The following is a 19,183-nucleotide window of genomic DNA, read 5'->3' on the forward strand; positions in this document are numbered from 1 at the left end:
GTGTGATTGACACGCGTTAGCCGTATATTAAATATCACACAACAAACACAACACATCACCACTTTTGCCATATTTTTGTCACTATTATCACCAAAACTGGTCTCAAGATATGCCCATTTATTTTCATCGATTGGGAAATGCCCTCAAAAGGGCTAATGGTTTGTATAATTGATGCAAATGTGTGACAATAATTGATTTGTAGTCGTAATCAATATATTAATAATAATAACAATTATTGTCAATCAATGGCCTATAAATTGTTTACTTAATTAACTTATATATCACTTGTTGTTATTATCAAAGAAAAGATTATATTTTGAATACATTTTATTATTTTAATATATTATTATTATATAATTTGATTATCACTTGTTTGACCGGCATTTCGCCGGAAATTATTATTTAACAAATTGTTTGATTGCTTTTTTTTATATCCCAAATGTTGATCTTCAGAGTTCATCGATGTCGGCAAAAAGCCACGGGCTTTGGAGATATTGTGCGATGTGTTGCGGTCACGGAAACACAGAACCTGGCAGAAGGAACATCCAGACATTATGATGAAGTACTTAGAATTATGTGTCGAACTCAAGAAGTCTTATGTGGCCAAAGAAGGCATATATCAGTATAAGATTATATGTCAACAGACATATATACAGTCGTTTGAAGAGGTGGTCCGCAAATACATCGAAATGGCTGAAGAGAAGGCCGAGTCTGCCAAACGAGAGAGCAAACAAACGGTTCTCGATGTCGATGATTTGGATAACGCACAAACACCGGAGGATATATTGTTGAGTGCAGTTAGCAATGAAGACAATCAGGATCGCACCGATCGTGTGGTACTCATTCCGTGGGTTAAGTTTCTTTGGGAGTCATATCGTCAATGTCTGGATTTGCTTAAGAATAACTCACGTACTGAACGTCTATATCATGACATCGCACACCAAGCGTTCAAATTTTGTATTAACTATAACCGAAAGACAGAGTTTCGTAAGCTTTGTGACAATTTACACACACATTTGGATATCTTGAAGAAACAACAACAACAGCAACAACAAGTTGGACATCAACAACAAAATATTATTAATTTGAGTTCACCTGAGAGTCAAGCTATGCATTTGGAGACCCGACTCGTTCAGTTGGATAATGCAATTCAGATGGAGTTATGGCAGGAGGCATATAAAGCTACTGATGATATCAAACGCTTTGGTCTAATGAATTTGTCTAAGAAACCACCGAAACCTCAATTAATGGCTAATTATTATCAAAAGTTGTCGCTTGTATTCCAGAAAGCTAACTGTCCTCTCTTTCACTCCGCCGCACTCTTCCGGTTGTTTCACTTATCTAAAGAATTACGTAAAAACATTACTTCCGAAGACATTCAAAAGATGGCCACTAGAGTTGTTACCGCAACTCTTGCTATACCTATTCCTCCCAATAGAGCGGAAATTGATAAATTGGTTGACACAGAGGAAAATGTTGTTGAGGCTCATCAACGAAATTTGGCGTCACTTTTAGGCCTTACTTCTAGTGTTCCCAATAGAGGTTCGCTCATCAAAGACCTTAAGCGAATGGGTGTTCTTCAATGTGCTTCACCTAAACTTCAAGAATTATATAGATATCTTGAGATAGACTTTCATCCATTAGTTCTTTGCGGTCGCGTTCAGACAATTATAGAGTGGATGAATGAAAATACAGATTATCCTGAATTAAAACAATACACGACAGCACTAAAAGACGTGACAGCAATGCGTTTATTAAAAGAAGTTTCACAGGTTTATCAAACAATTGAATTTAAACGACTTCTTGAACTTTGCCCTTTTGCAAACTATACATATTTGGAGAAAATGGTGGTCGAAGCCGCCCGAAGAAATGATCTTCAAGTTCGCATTGATCATAGAAAAGGCTGTCTTATATTTGGCACTGAATTACGTGTCTCGACCGGCGAGGAAGTGATTGAAGGCCCGCATTTGCAATCAATGCCTTCCGAGCAAATAAGGAAACAATTGGTTAATATGTATTCAACATTACAAAAGGCTCGCAATATGATAGAACCCGATAGGGTTAAGGTTCAGAGGGAAGACATTAAACGCAAAATTATGAAGGCTTACCACATGACTGCAAATGAAGAACACATAAAAATTCTTCGACGACAAGGAGTTATTGAGGAACGAAAAGAAGAGTTGGAAAGATTGGGTCTTAAGAGAGAAGAAGAGGAAAGAAGAAAAGTTGAAGAACAGCAGTTGAAAATCAGAGCCGCAGAAGAGGAAAGAATGATGGTTGAGAAGAAAGAGAGGGAACAACAAATTAAATTGAAACAGGATATCGAACTGAAGAAACAAATGGCAAAGGATCAGATATCTATGATGAAAGGCTCACTTGGAGGTGCTTTGTTGGACTTGGATGACGAAGAATTAGCTAAAATGAGACCCGAAGAGATTCAAGTTAAACGAATTGAACAATTAGAGAAAGAAAGAAAAGATCAATTAAGTAAACAGAGAAAATTGGAGCGCAAAGTGGATCACTTGGAACGCGCAAAACGTATTGAAGAAATACCCCTTCTTGAGAAATCTGTCGAGGAATGGAAAGTAAAAGATAAAGAATTATGGAATCAAATGGAAGAAGAACGCATCAAAGAGATCAAAGAGGAGAGGATTTTAGCCCTTCAATGTAGAGATAGATTGAGAAAAGTTTTGGACGACAAAGAGATATTTGCCCAAAAAATTATCAAAGAAAGACATAATGTATTTGTCGACAAATTATCTGAATTTCAGACAAAACTTGATTTGGAACGCAAAAGACTTTTGGATGAAAGACGCGAAAAACGTAAAGAAGAGCGAAGAAAGAAATATATCTCTGAAAAAGAGGCCGAAGAGAGGCGTATACATGAAGAGGCTAAGAGAAAGCAGGACGAAGAAAGAGAAGCGAAGTTTAAAGAACAACTAGAAAAACAAAAACAACGAGACTTCGAAATTGAAGAGAAAATTCGTCAAAAAGAGTTGGAGAGAGAAAAGGAATTCGGAGAGAAAAAGAAAAAAGAAGAAGAAGAAAAACGATTCAAAGTTGAAGAAAGAGATACGAGAGAACCGGAGAATTGGCGCAAACGGGAAGAAGTTCCGCGCAGAGCTCCGGCTGATGAAGATAATGATTGGCAAGAAATTAATAGAGTTAAAGATAGAGACAGAAGAGATAATAGAAGAATAGAAAAGGAAAGGGATACAGATAGTTGGCGAACACCCCGACCTACTCGTGACAACAGACCGCCAGCTGAAGGTGTGCGAAGAGGTCCAGCAGATAATGACAGTACATGGCGTAGTGGTGGACAACAGGATAAACGATTTGAACGAAAAGATGACAGACGTGATGATAGGGGAGAAAGAAGTTATCCCAGAGGAGGTGATAACAGAAGAGATTTTAGAAGAGATGATAGAACTGAAGACAGAAGAGACTTTAGACGTGATGATAGAGATGACAAAAGAGAGTTCAGACGAGACGATAGAGGAGAAGATAAAAGAGATGATAAAAGGTTAGAAAGAGATGGCGATTCAAGAGAATCAGGCAGTTGGCGAATGAATCGACCTCTTAGAGAGAATAGACCTCCAGAGGAATCACGAAGAACCCAGAATGACGACAATGAATGGCGAGATGGGAACAGAGATCGAGACAGAAACAAATTTAGAAGAGATGACAGAAGAGTTGATGATAAAGAATCAGACAATTGGCGATCAAATCGACCCATGCGTGACAATAGATCACCAATGGATGGCCAACGAAGGTCAGGCACAGGAGGTCAGGCCGATGATGACAATGAATGGCGAAGAGATGATCGAAAGGCGCAAATATCCAAATGATATGAGATATACAGTAAATCATATATCAATTAATTACACTTATAATAAGCATATATTTTATGATTATATAAATTAATGATTTATTAAAATTTAAATAAAAATTAATTTCTGGTATATTATATTTTGTTTTAATTTGTTGTATTCTAATATATAATTGATATAAAAATGTCTCATTTATAAAATTAGATATAAATTTAATTAAATATGGTAATAGTAGACAAATTGAAATTAAATTTTAATAAATTTATAGAAATATTTTTAATAACTTTAAAATTTCTATACAATATTATATTAATTTGCGAGTCGGGACTTACCACTAATTATTGCTAAATATGAATGTATTAGTATATCATATATCAAATTATATAACTGTTTGATAAATATTTAAATTATTATTTATATTGTTATCTGGTATTATAAATAATGAGATAGTGAAGTATTGATAATTAGTTAGGTTACCTAGAATAATTAAGGTACTAATTAGTTAATAATAAATGTAATGCTATTTATACTGTATAAATATTTATATTACTACTGTACAGTACTTTCAAAATTATAAATATATATTTAATTATTTATATATAATTATCAAATAAAATATAATCAATTAAAGTTTTTTAATCTCTGGAAATGAGCCAAAATTAGTCTTATATTTCTTTTTAAAAATGTTTTATCTCTTACTATTAGTTTTCGATGAGAGTATTGGGTATTAAAGCAATTGAATGGATAGGAAAGGAAAGAGAGAGAGAGAGAGAGAGAGAGAGGGAGGGAGAGAAGCAATATATTTTTGTTGAATTGAGTTTGGATGTGATGGTAGTGTGTGTGTGTTTGTATGTGTCGGTTGTATTGGTTGTATAAGTGATGGCATATCATGCAATTGGTTGTCCAATGGACTGCCAAATTGACGTCAAGCCTAGTATATACTGATCTGAATCATCTAATAGGCGACACTTACGACCACAAGAAAACATTTCATCACAGCTTAACCTCTAACAGACAGATCTGACTCAACAATTGCCCATAAAATCTGCAATTATAGCGATTCTTCATTCAGTACATCATCTCAAGTGAACAATGATTGAGAAGTTTAGTAGACTTTGAACTAACAGTCCTCTCAGTTCACAAACTCCTTGCGATATCATTACACAAGTAGTATCTCTCTGGCTATCAAACAGTGTGTTTGTACTGAATATATGTGTTGTCATACAAAACGAGTTTACAATTATTATAAAACTTGGTTTGAATTACAGTTTAACTAACAACACGATTACTGCTTCGCAATTCACGTGCTTTTTCACTAAATCTATGTAATCATTGATTTGATAATTACTTTTACAAACTTTTATTTGACAAATACTGTACAAGTTTTCAGATAAATTCTATAAAATATTCAATATATCATATTATTATTGATTAGAAATAAAGTCAATCATTGAATCGATTTAAAAATAAATACAATGAAGAAATCAAATAACAATTACTCTTTGGGATTGTTTTCATCTCTTATAAATCGTTTGGTAATAGCTTTGATGGTTTGCGTAATACTAATCAATTATAAGCCATCAGAGGGTCGTCCGCGAAGTAATTCCGCTAAAAATACTTTTGAATTGTTTGGCAGAGAAACGAGGTTTTCAAAAGTAAGTGTTATTTTTAAAACAATTGTTTTTACAGATATTTTATACTTAAATTTTTTATTTATTTAAAGGAATTAAATTTAGATAAATCAACAAAATCTAATAAATCGTATAGAAATCCATATTTGAGACTCAGAGAAGTGCCAGAGTCTGAAATAACAGCCACCGAGACTTCAACACATATACTACAGTGCGAGGCCGGGGGTACACCCACTCCTACCATTCATTGGCTCAAAAATGGAAACAAAATTGATCAAGTATGTTTTCAATTTGCTCTAATATTAAATATATTTATAAGTTATAATTCAATATTAATAAGTAAATAATATATATATATATATATATATATAGGGAGACACCGGTTCCTATGATGACGACGACGATAACATTAAGAAAGGAGAGCTCAGTCTAAGTATGACTCGTTCTCGACTATTCTTAGACTGTGTTCATCCAAAAGATGAGGCCATTTACACGTGTGTCGCCTCTTCACCGGCTAATCGCGTGAGCGCTGAGACGCATCTGAAAGTGATTCCCAATTTAAGGACATCCAATGATTTGATAAATGAAGACAATAATATTGCCAAATGTCTAACAAAGAAATCATATGGTATGTCCTAAATAATAAAAAATTTTATTATCTATAATATTTAGCTAAATTGCTGATAATTCCCGATAATTTGCTGATAAAACAAAATTTTTTTCATGAATTTACCGATTTTGATAAGCTATGTTTTATTGCCATTGAGTTTAATTTTTCCCCTTAAATGTACTAAAATACATGAAAATATACTAACATTATAATAATTTATAATGTTTATAAATTAAGTGAAATATAATTTCATTGAATATTTTAATAAAAAGCCAAACTTTATTTACATTATACAGTATTATCGGAAATAATTTTTTGTTGTATGAGTTTTCTGAGTAATAAATTTTATCCCAAAAAAGTGTATTTAAGTTTATATAATTTCAATACACTGTACTACAGTATTATATATTATAATAAATAAGTATATCTTAAATATAAGGCAAATATCATGCTGAATTTATAAATTCTAAAAAATAAAATTAATTATATAATTATAAAGTTTTATAAATTATAACATCACAGTATATTGCATAAAATCTCGGCTTTTTTAATTGCACATAAAAATCGGTAAATAAATAAATAACTTATTGCTGTTATATGGTATTTGAATATAATTATCAACAACAAAAAATTAAATACTAATGCAGTTAATTAACAATCATTTATATTATTAGTGTTTATATTTAAAATTAAGTGTATACATTAAAATATACTGTTTATAATTTTCAAAAAGAGTGAATATTTTTTTTAAATTTGAAAATAATATCCAGACAAACTTTTTTGATAAATCTTATATTTTATTGAATTAAAACAAAAAATCGACACTTTCTTTATGATTAGAAAAATTGCTTTTATCTTTAATTAAATGTTTATAAATATTGAATATCACATAACATTTGCATATTTTAAAATTGATTTTATATTTTAGTTTATATTTATATTATGGCAGTAGTAATATAACGGAAATTAATTTATATAAAACACAAAAAATTTATATATAATAAATCTTCACTAAAACATGAAAATTGATATTAAATAAAATTATTTTCAGTTTATTGCAAAATTAATATATTTTTCATTTATATTATGAATTTAACTATACTATTAGTCTTAAATTTTAAATTTTTAGACTATTTTATCAATTTTTAAAAATTTCAATAAAGATATTTGATTAAAATATCAATGTGTAAAATATAACTTAAAATAAATTTAAAGTAATCATTATCACATTTTTGAATCATGAATAGGTTTTTAAAAATTATTTTATAACTATTAAAAATACAATATAACCACAATTAAACTATTATAATTGAAATTTAATTTTACACAAATTTTGATCTATTATAAATTAAATATTGCTAAATTGTTATTTGAGTATTTTAGTGATGTTATTTGTATGATAAAAATTATTTGTTGTGTTTATAAAAAAATAAGCCACGAAATATATTTAATGTTGTAATTTAGCTAATGATCGATAATATATTATATTTTTACAGTTATGCAGTGTATATATATTGTAAAACATATAATTTACTGTATATTATCATTGATAATTTATCAATATATGTATAAATAGGTTCTCCGGCAAGAATTCATATGTGGACTCATAACATACTGGAGCTAATAGGGTCTGATGTACAACTCCTGTGTCGGGCCAGCGGTACGCCCACACCGACAATCAGTTGGGTCGGTCCTGAAGATAATACGCTAACAAATAGCGAAAAGTACAAAATTTTAGAGAACGGAGACCTTGTAATACGGGACTTGTCGTGGGATGATATGGGAAACTACATGTGCGTCGCTGACAACCAGCACGGCTCAGACAGGACTACCCTATTTCTATATCCAACTCTTGTAAGTCTATTAATCATTAGTATTAATGCAATTGAATTTTAAAAATTAAAATCTAATTTTTTACTTTTTTTTATTTCAATAGCCTGAGGACAGAAAATGAGTTATTTTAAGTAAATTTATTATTATTATAAAAATTATAAATTTAAGACACAAAACAAAAATGACAAAAACATAAATTATAAAGAAAAATACATTAGAGATTTAAATGATATTTTTATTTTCAAGTTTACTATCATAAGTGAAAAGTTAAATATATTAAACAATAATCTCGAGTCCCGAATAAGAGCCGAGATTATTGGCGACTAATTTAATTATCAATATATTGATTGCAGTATTAGTTTCAAAATAAATGTTAGTTTAACTATTTATTTTAAGAGTCAACTGATAATAAATATTTAATACAAAGAGTTTTTATCAACAAAAATATTATTATTTTTATGTAATGTTTTGTATTATTATTATCTGTGAAACTCTTAGAAAATGTTTTATTTTTATTGTTTTATCAATCATTTATTTTTAATTTTTATATACATAGACATTATTATCAATTTCATTGTCATTTTGTATTTTGATTTCATAAAATTATTTATTTATAGATTCATTAGTTTTTCTTATAAGTTATTATTATAAATATATTAATTAATGATTATAATGTTTTGCACCTTTAAAATATTTTATTTTAATTAAAACAAATAAATTTCACTGTTTTTAAAACAGATATCAGTTGTTTGTAAAAACTTTCAATTATAAAAATATATTTTAAATAAATTATTGAATTTATAAGTATAATTAAAAATTAAATAAATCTGATAAATAAAATTTGTATTATAACAAAATAATTGTATATTTATTAAAATAAATGAATTAGTTATAATAAATAATACTTATAGTACTGGACTTATTATTAATATAAATGACTCGGTTATTGCACGATCGTATAAATGTGATTATACTGTAATAATTAAATATACAGTAATACTCATAAAACATAAATACAGTATTTATATTATATATTAATTTATATAATATAATATTCTATATAATATAATTATTATTGTAATTAAATTTGTCATATATTGTTATTAAATTATTTTGTTTAAATCATATTAGATTCAATAGATAAAACCTAAAGTCAAAATTTTGAATATCATTAGACCATCTTATAACACTTAAATCATTATTGTTTAATCTAATTGTGTTTATATTATATAAAATAAATTATATTAATGTAATTTTAGTTACAAATTATTATTTACATAATTTAATACACTAAATAAGTAATAGATAAATAAAACATTTTAAAAAGTAAATTTAATCAAATTACAATTTTAATAATTATAATCAAACAATTAAGTTAAATTAATGGGTCATATGAATTGGTTAAATAAGTTTAAATAAAAGTTTAAATATTTTGATTTTAGGTATTATGTAAATTTGATATTTAAAAGTTTGAATATTTTTTACTATTGATAGATCAGGTAATTATTAATTGTTAATATGTGCTATAATTTAGCTATCAAATAATATAATAAAAAATTTGAATTTAAGGTTAAAATTTTTAAAAATAGTTAAACATTCACAATACGTTTGGAGAAACTTTATATATTTCATACACATGACAACTATTTGCATCACTTTTTTATGTCAAATATTGTTTATGATTTCACTTAACAATTGATTTCCTTTTAAAATAAATATATTTATTGTTAACTATAGCAAACAAAACGGTAAAATCCAGTGACAGGTAAGTCCGTGAGCTTAACAGTCTATGCATAAGACATTTGTCACTACAGTACTCGTTACCTATTGAACGGTAAAGCGATGACAATTGTAACGCAAATGTTTTATATAATATATTATACCATATATTATAGAGTATATGTTATATACTGTATTTAAAACCAGATCAACATTTTGGTGAGAAAACATATTAACAAAAATATCGGTCAACTTATGGAAAACTACCTGAGCTGAGTAAGCAGAGGGAGGTGAGGGAGAAATAAATTCATATAAAAGACTGGGAGAAACTCAGGAAGTTTGCCACTACTCTATAACCTGTTAGATGAAACCATTCATTTATAACATACAGTATTTTTAATAAATAAATGTATGAATATATACATCAATATTGATTACTTGAAAATAAAACATTATTTTTCCAAAAAACTAATCAAATTAAAAAAATTCTAAATTAACAGCACATGAGATACAGTAAATGATTAGATATTAATAAATGATAGATAAGTCAATATAAGTTTGTGTGGGCATAACTTTATAAAAGTTTGTCTTTCTATGTAATAATAATAATAATAATAATAATTACTAATATTTAACGGACACATTAAGTTATATTAATACTATTGATTGATGTTATACTGTAGTATACCAGTATACTGTATATACTGCATTTATATGGATATAATCATTTAGATGGCATAAAAAGTCTATATTTAGTATACTATATCCCAAAGGCTATTATTGTTGTGATAATAATAATAATAATAACAAAATAACAATCAATATAAGTTTTAATTAAACAATTTACTTCACAGTAAATATCAATTATATACAATAGCAATATATAGTAAATACTGTTTATACTACAGTATAATACTTACATTATTTGACATTTCAAACTAAAAAATATTGATTCTCGTAAACATTGATCTAATATAAAATAATTAATTATAGTTTTCACTATAAATTCAATCACAATTTAATCTTGTTAATTTTAATTTAATTTACTAAATAAACTAACAATTTAAGTTTATTATTTGAGAAATTAAATAAAAATTTCCCAAACCGCTAATTTAATTTAAGATAGTATTAAATAAATTATATGAATAAGTAATTGAATGATGAATACACTAAATGTTTGGTTAATATGTAAATTATGTAAACATTATCATTTTGAAAGTTTTTATTTTTTTTATTGTTTATTGAAAGTGTATGAAATTCATACAATGAATGAGACATAAATTTTTTGATTGATTATCTGTCAAATGATAATTAATGTGAGCCGTCATCGACACTGTGGACAGTGTGTTGATGAGCACGTCTTCAATAAATTATTTGAAAATCACTTTTTTATTATTTATTTTATTTCGATAATCACTTTGACTTTTATTGCAAAAGCCTCGGAGCGAAAACCATTGAATTCTGGTTTTTGGCGATTCATTTGCTAACTTAAATAAACTTTATATTTTAAAAACTAAAACAACTCACAAATATTTTAGATTTCAGTAATTGATATTATAATTAGTGGTGTGATGTGTGATGTTTAGCCATTGATTAAACTGCCAGACAAGTTGTCGTCGTTTTGATTACGGCTGTAACTATACTATGGTTTGAATTATTATTATTTAGTCTAATAGTCATATAATTTACATTATCGTTAAATATAGTGCTTTGCTTTAAGGGCTAATGAGGCCCACAACACAAATTTACTCTTTAAAAATGTCATTCAGTTATTACTATATATTTATATACCCTATACCTGTATATTGTATACTGTATTTAACTATAAATTTTATTCAAGTGTTTGAATAATATAAGATGGCTTATAAGTTACAGTATTTTTATTCAATTCACGATTAAAGGCTAATGTCTTATTATTTTTTTTATTAATTTTGGAAATACAGTATATCTATAGATGAATTAACTTTTACTTTACACAAAATACCCTTTCATTGATTAAAATTTCTAAATTATAACTTATCTAATGTTGTATCATAAAATATATTAATATATTAAAGTATTGTAAGTTTAACATAATCGGTAGTAATTAAAATAAAAATGTGATTTTTTGTAATATAACTAAATATAATATAATTGTGATTAACTAATATATTTGTATCAAAAGTCGAAAATAGATTTAATAATAATAACATGAGTAAAGACTCGCATCTAAACATTACTCTTAATTTACAATAAATAATAATATAATAAAAATTATTTTAAAATACTAATAAAGATAAATAATTTAAATACAAGTCTACTATTTTATATTTATCATGTTTACACAATATTTTTATTATAATTTAAAAATATATAATTATAATTTAATATTAAATACATGGTATTAATAATATTAATCAACATTTTGTCAATTGATAATTTTCAATATGGGGTGATTCACATATTACGTTTGCAATTAGGGAGGGGGTGTCGGCCAAAGCGAACTTTTGCGAACGAGGGGAGGGGTAGAAACCTTAAGAACATTCGCATTTAAATAATATTTTATTTTATTTTTTTAGGGGTGGGAGGTCAGGGGTTAGAGACATGCAAACGTAATTTTCTAAAATGACTACATGCTAACACTTGCCAACATAGGGGAGTGGGTCTAGATTTCTTAAAAAGTGCTAACGTAATATGTTAATTATCCCTATATTGATAAAATTATTAATACCACAGTATACTTAAACTGTATATTAAATAGATTATATGTACTTAAATATTATATATTTAAATGATAAAAGCATTAAATAATAAATAATGGATCAATATTTAAATCAATTATTTTTATATTTGGTATATTTATGATAATTGTTTTAACGAAATTATTTTACTTAGATTACATGTATTTCTTAATATATAAAATTTTATGAAAAAATTCTTAAATTAATTAAATCATATTTTGAATAAATAATTAAATAGATTTTACTAAAAAAAATCAATGATAAGTATTGGTACAAACAGGTAATTCATTTTTTTAAAATAACAGCATTTTATAATAATAAATATAAAAAATATGCTTTAAGTAAAACTATTTACTCAATATATAAGAATTACTACTATATTAAAATTAGTAATATAATATTTTTATAAATATTAAATTTTCATAAATTTAAGATACTATTTATTTTATATTAAATATAAAACTTATTAAATAATTGTACATTTTTTTGTTACTCATTAAAAATTTAATATATTACATCTTAAGCTTATTGTGTTTTAACATAATTTAAACATAATTATTATTATTATTTAAAAGTATATAATTATTCAATTTTCATTATTGATTTAGATGTTTAAATATTTGTTTTGAATACTATACTAATTATAAGCGATAAAATTTATGAGTGATTCAACACAATCATCAAAAAGTAAATTTTCTAATTAAAGAATTATTTTATTTTTGTAATTCAATGCTAATGTTAATTAAATGTCATTTTTTATTTATCTAGTATTTTGTCTTTAACTGTTTAGACACAACAATTTAATATGCTTGCTAATAGTTCGTTATGGCGATGCTATATAGCATTCTCAACTGTTATTACTTATAAATATTATAATTATATTATAGAATATGCAAAAATCCATTTATAAATTTCTTATTATTTTAATAAAAGTGAAATTATGAATATTTTATAGATCTAATTAATATTTTATTAAATTTTTAATACAATATTTTTATTTAATTATATTCAACGAATTCAAGAGTTTAAAAATAATGATAATTATATTTAGTGGAAAACATTTTCAATGAACTGTTATAAAAATAACAATAAAAATAAGTAGAAATATACTAGAAATATATTGTACCTGTAATTTATAGAAATTTACTTTTAATTAAGAAATATTTTTCAAGGTTTTATTTTTATTTAATGTTTGTATTTATTTAATTTCTTGTGATATAATATCAATAGACAAAACACATAATATTAAGCAATATGTGGTGTTTTTCTAATGATTTCTCAAATAATGATTATTTAAGTAATTTTAATTTAAATTTAAAAAATTAATTTATAAACACACGTATACACAAAATAGCAATGAATGACATTTACTGAAAATTACTTTAAATTATTGAAACATCGCTTTATTATTAAAATTCAATGTTAAACCCATTTCATTGAACCAATTTGTCGGATATTTATTTCACTAAAAAAGCTGTCGATTAAAGTCAAGGCATAGGTATTAAGCAATGGTGTATATACTGTAATAATCTTTGTTTGATTTGATAAAAGTATAACTTTTAAATAAATTAATATATTATTTATAGTCATTAAATTACTTTATAATAGATTTTATTTATACATATTAATACTGTTAATAATTAATGTTAAAAATTAATATTACTTAAGAGTAAATATGATTAGGATTTGACAAAAAATGACATTAACGTCAAATGAATGAAATATATAATTATTATAATTATAGATTGTATTCACTGTTTTTAGTCATTATTTGGTCCATTTGTCATCATATGAGTAACATTAATATCATAAACCCTTTAATGTGACACTAAGATTACTTTTCACAAAATATACCAATTTATATACAAAATACATATAAACAAAAGCCCACATTATGTTATAAACTATAACTTATAGTACATAGAATACCAATATATAAGATAATAAATAAATGTCAAATAAAAAGCTTTTATAAAATGAATATCGATTTGTGCTATTTTTGCCGAAAAATAGATATATATTTAATGTGTAAGTAGTGTATCATTGTGTTTGTGCTATAATTTTTTCATTGCATTTATACAGTATATAATGTAATACAGTATATACTATGGATTATATTTAGAATATATTTTACTGTATATCGTGTTTATTCATTTTACGTTCAATTAATATCAAAACTATCCAAAAATTTTTATATAACATATATTTTATGTATCTTTTTATTTATAGTATTCTTCAATAGAACAACACATTTATTAACTGAATTTCACTGAATCAGTGCTTTGTATCAAAAATAATACTATATTTATATAAATATTATGAATAAAACACATAAATATATAATAAAATAACAAAATATATTATTCTATTTTAATATTTTATTATCACTTGTTTTTTTTGTTTAAGTATTTTAGATTATAATTATTATATTTATTGTTTACTTATACTTTGTTTAATTTTGTAAACAAAGTTAAAGATTTTTTCCAGTTGTAATAATTATATTTGATTTGATTAATTATATACTATATTATCATTAAATAACAATATAAAATACAAATATACATTTAAAATAGATATGAAAGCATTACTAATAACTAGCATAACTAATATAATATAAAATTGTCAATTATATTGGACTTCAATGAATGCATTATGCATTTAAAATAGTTCATTAAGTGTGTCGAAAGTGTAAAACTAAAACTATTTATCAATTTAAAAAACAAAATATAAAACTAGAGTTAATAATTGTATGAATCCTAAGGGATGATCGTTTATGACCACTGGTATGTTTAGTAATGTATAGTTATAGGTGGGTGCGGCCACTGCTCGATATGTTTGTCTGTAAAACTGTTGACACTAACTACAGAACCCATCAATTTAATTATGTATTCAGTTTTTTAGTTACATTTGTATTCACTACTGTAAATTCAAACGTGATATCTGAGCCCAATATAAAGCTTAATAATTAACTTTTTGAGGTCTTCCTCTGTTTGTCGAGATATCGGTCCTCACGTGCCGTACATATGTATAGTATATGCCATATATGTGCGCAAAAAAAGCTTTTCACAAAAGTTTGGACACTATTGTTGACCCAATTAACCGACTAAATAGACTTTTTTATTGATTCTCATTATTAAAATCATAGTTTCATATTTATATCAAGTTTAGAGACCAATAGTTTTGTTTTATAAAATTAAAATTTTTTATATTACTCTACCGATTATTCATATAATTTATATACATATGACAAATATATAAATGTAAAATATATATATAAAAAATGGTAAAATATTTTTATTAAGTAAATATTTTGCGATAAAAATCATTCAGTGAATGATTTAGTGTTTTAAATGTATTCCTAATGAAAATAAGCAATAAATCATTAGAGACTACTTCTTCTACTTCTTTAAAGGATTCACTCATTGATTTGAAACCAACTTTTAATGATTTTCAACTAACAAGTGATGAAAATAAAAGTTTAATTGTTTATGAAATAAATGTCGAAAATTATGTTCACAGTCTTCAACTAAGAAGTCCACAAATTCAGTACCAAAAACAAAGCAAAATCAGTGATAATGAGTCCAATTCACTGCCTCTGCCATGGATTGCAGCCATTATTATCAATGCAATACTTGTCTTCCTTTTTGTTTTATTTGTTTTTTATTGTTATTGGAAAAACAAAAAGAGTTAGTTTTTATACTAAATTATTTTCAAATCCAGTTATTTAGATATTAATTATATTTCTGACTTCAGGAAGACAACGGACCCGCAATTCAGATAAAGAATCACTTTTCTCATCCAAATCATCGAAACATAGCGTACAAGAGGTGCAAAAAGATGTAATGGACAACAAAAAAGAGTCCGTTAATGATAATAATATTTCTAATATTGAAAATGAATACAAAAAACTTACCGAAACTAATAATTATAAGTCAAATGAAAGTCCGGAAACAGATTTAGAGGTTCAAAAAACATCTATAAAGTCGCCGATAACTAAAGTACAGAGTGTGACCCGACTGGCCGGTGGTGTCAGAGGTAGTGCTCACGATATTACTTCAAACAATACTCATTACGATCCAACCGACAGTCCATCTGTCACTCAATTTGCCGAACAATTGAATGATTCGGTGCCGAATCAGTCCATTTATAAGGCCAAACATGAAGAAAACATATCAAACCAAATTCTAGAGTCGTTAACAGAAGTGGACGGTTAGTATTTATTATATATTTTTATCATTAATTTAAAAATTGCTATTATATTACTAAAACAATATGATAGACGAGCAAAATATAGATTTGCATAAAAGGTCGAGTAGTCCTAAATCTAAAACATCGAGTCCTTCAAAAATGCTTTCAAACACATCAATAACTTCTGTGGTGAAAACGGTTCAAAGTTTTGGTCATTCACTGCCTAAGAGTCCATCTCCTACTCGAAAGATCAAAAGTTCAGACTCTTCTACTCATTCATCTCATAATACTGCGGTCCAAACGTCTCCTAATATTAGTTGGGCTAACATTCCCGGAGCTGTGATCGATGAGAACGACCCATATTATGATGAAAGAAATGTCGGTCTCAGGACAGACAACGAGAGAAAGTATTTCTTGTATATTATTAAAGAGACGAATCCGTACACAAAGAAAGAGTGCGTCGGAAGGATAACATTACCGACAAGAAAAAGGATAACTTTGGAACAATTGAGATATCATTTGATGCAATCGCCCGATGAAAACATCAGAAATCTAGCAAAACGTAAATTCAAATTCTTATCGGAATCGTATCGATTGGTTGTAATGAACGAGTCATACACACCGGTAGATGAAGTCTACCAAACTCAAGGAATTTTCATTAAATTCAATGCCGGCACTGAATCGGTTCCGTTCGCATACAGAAGCAAAAATAAATTCAGAACCGCTAACCGCAATGCCATTGAAAATACCGATAATTATAATACTAATCGATTGAATACTAGAAACTTAAGCCAAAAAACAGACAGTATTTATTCGATACCAAAAAGTGTTCAAAAAAGAAATAGTATTTATGATAATAATAGCAATAATAGCGGACATAATTTTAAAAGTATAAAAAAATCAAGTGTTTATAGCATTTCAAAAAGTGATGACAACTCTCAGTTAAGTTACGAAAGAAATACATTTGATAGACAAAAGAGAAGTTATATAACCGAAAGAACTCCTCAAAGATATCCTCAAAGAGGTATGCATTTGGTGTATAAGTTATATGTGTTAAGGAAAGCCTTAAATTGATATTCACTTAGTTTATAGAGACCGAGACACTGACAGTTTCTCCATACTCTTTGACCCCGACATCAATGGCATCGCCTGTAGTGTCGCCGCGAACCCGAATCCGCCTGTGCCGAAAACTACAACTACAGGCACAGGTAGAAAGCGGCCAATTGGAAGAAATGCCAAATTTTTTTACTTGTAATTATTATTTATTATATATTATTTTTAATATATTACTTATAATATGTTACTTATTATTATATTTTATTATTAAACTCTCGCATTTAAATATATGTATATATATATATATACCAAATAATGTAATAGCAATTGACTCGCTATGCGATAACCCGGGTTGTTATAGAAATCCTAAGTTCAAGTGTCGCTTATGTAGTCGAGTCACGTATTGTAGCGATGAATGCAAAAGAGAGAACTGGAGTCAACACAGATTTGTCTGTAAAAGTGAGTGATTTTTCTTAACATTTATAAGGTTTTCATTTATTTAATTATTATATCCATTCATTATTTTTATACTTTCGCCACTAAATCAATGCCAATATCAGAGCCTCCGTGGAAACTATAAATAGACGATATATTATATAATTTACATATAAATATACAGTACAATCAAAAGTTGCTGTTTTATTAATATAAGTATAAAATTTTGAAAAATGCTATATTTATGATATTTAAAATTTTTAATTTTTATTGTTAAAGTTAAGATAAAATTTGTTGTATGATTTTTAAATGTATTATTCTGTATATAAATTATAGTAAATGTATTATAATATTCTTAAATATATATAATATAATTGAAGTTACAATTATTTTAAAATAATTTTTATTATGAATCTTAATTACAAATACTATATGTAAACAAATAAAGATTTTTTGCTATAAAATGATAAAATTAAGTAAAAGTAAATATTTAAACAATTAAGTGATTTTAGTATAATTCTGAAATCTACGTGAAATAAGTCACATATAATTAAATAATTTAGTTTATTTGACAATTACATTAATATCATATAAGGGGTGATTAACATATTACATTTCACTTTTTAAGAAATCTAGACCCCTCCTCCCTATATTCACAATTGTTCGCATGTAGTCATTAAAAAACGTTCGCATCTCCCTAACCCCCCACCCCTAAGAAATAAATTAAAATACCACTATATTTACAAACAATTTACTTAAAATTAAACCAATCGTTTAAATCGAAAATAATTTTAGAAATAGTGATCGAAGTGGTCATCGGAATTAGTTACCGGTGGTGTTATCCGAAGTAGATATGGTTTCAGCGGTCCCTTAAATTCCTGAAATTATTTACATACAAAGGTTCTTAAGATCTACCCCTTGGTTCTACCCTTCCCCCCTTTCGTTTGCAAAAGTTCGCTTTGGTCGACACCCCTCCTCCAAACGAGAACGTAATATGTGAATCACCTCTAAGATGTTTACATCAATTCCTGTAATTCTTGTTTCATTCACTTTCATTGCTCTTAATCTCTGATTAATCGTTAAAAATTGTAATCAAATAAATGTTTTCAAATCAAAAATGATTAAAACATACATTTATCTGATGGCCTCACTATTTATAGA

General features: G+C 26.5%; 2 protein-coding genes across 3 annotated transcripts; both read left to right on the forward strand.

Moving 5' to 3' along the window:
- Nucleotides 1–10: 10 nt before the first annotated feature.
- LOC128964473 (eukaryotic translation initiation factor 3 subunit A-like) lies at nt 11–3,955 on the forward strand. Its single transcript, XM_054311063.1, has 2 exons — nt 11–158; nt 454–3,955. Exons 1-2 carry the CDS (start codon nt 110–112, stop codon nt 3,846–3,848), a joined length of 3,444 nt encoding a protein of 1,147 aa, XP_054167038.1. The 5' UTR covers nt 11–109; the 3' UTR covers nt 3,849–3,955.
- Nucleotides 3,956–4,835: 880 nt separating this feature from the next.
- Nucleotides 4,836–8,070, forward strand: LOC128964482 (zwei Ig domain protein zig-4-like). 2 transcript variants are annotated; one of them, XM_054311080.1, is made up of 6 exons: nt 4,836–5,155; nt 5,266–5,485; nt 5,554–5,739; nt 5,834–6,089; nt 7,648–7,925; nt 8,008–8,070. In XM_054311080.1, the coding sequence occupies exons 2-6, from the start codon at nt 5,306–5,308 to the stop codon at nt 8,023–8,025; spliced, it is 918 nt and encodes a 305-aa protein (XP_054167055.1). In that variant the 5' UTR covers nt 4,836–5,155; nt 5,266–5,305; the 3' UTR covers nt 8,026–8,070. The 2 variants fall into 2 exon arrangements, with proteins under 2 accessions (XP_054167055.1, XP_054167056.1); XM_054311081.1 differs by lacking the exon at nt 4,836–5,155 and having other exon boundaries at nt 5,203–5,485.
- Nucleotides 8,071–19,183: the final 11,113 nt, after the last annotated feature.

The sequence above is a fragment of the Oppia nitens genome, unplaced genomic scaffold, assembly GCF_028296485.1.
Source record: "Oppia nitens isolate AA-2021 unplaced genomic scaffold, nextdenovo-longstitch-racon4-pilon3 scaffold9_pilon_pilon_pilon, whole genome shotgun sequence".
NCBI classification, from domain to species: domain Eukaryota; kingdom Metazoa; phylum Arthropoda; class Arachnida; order Sarcoptiformes; family Oppiidae; genus Oppia; species Oppia nitens.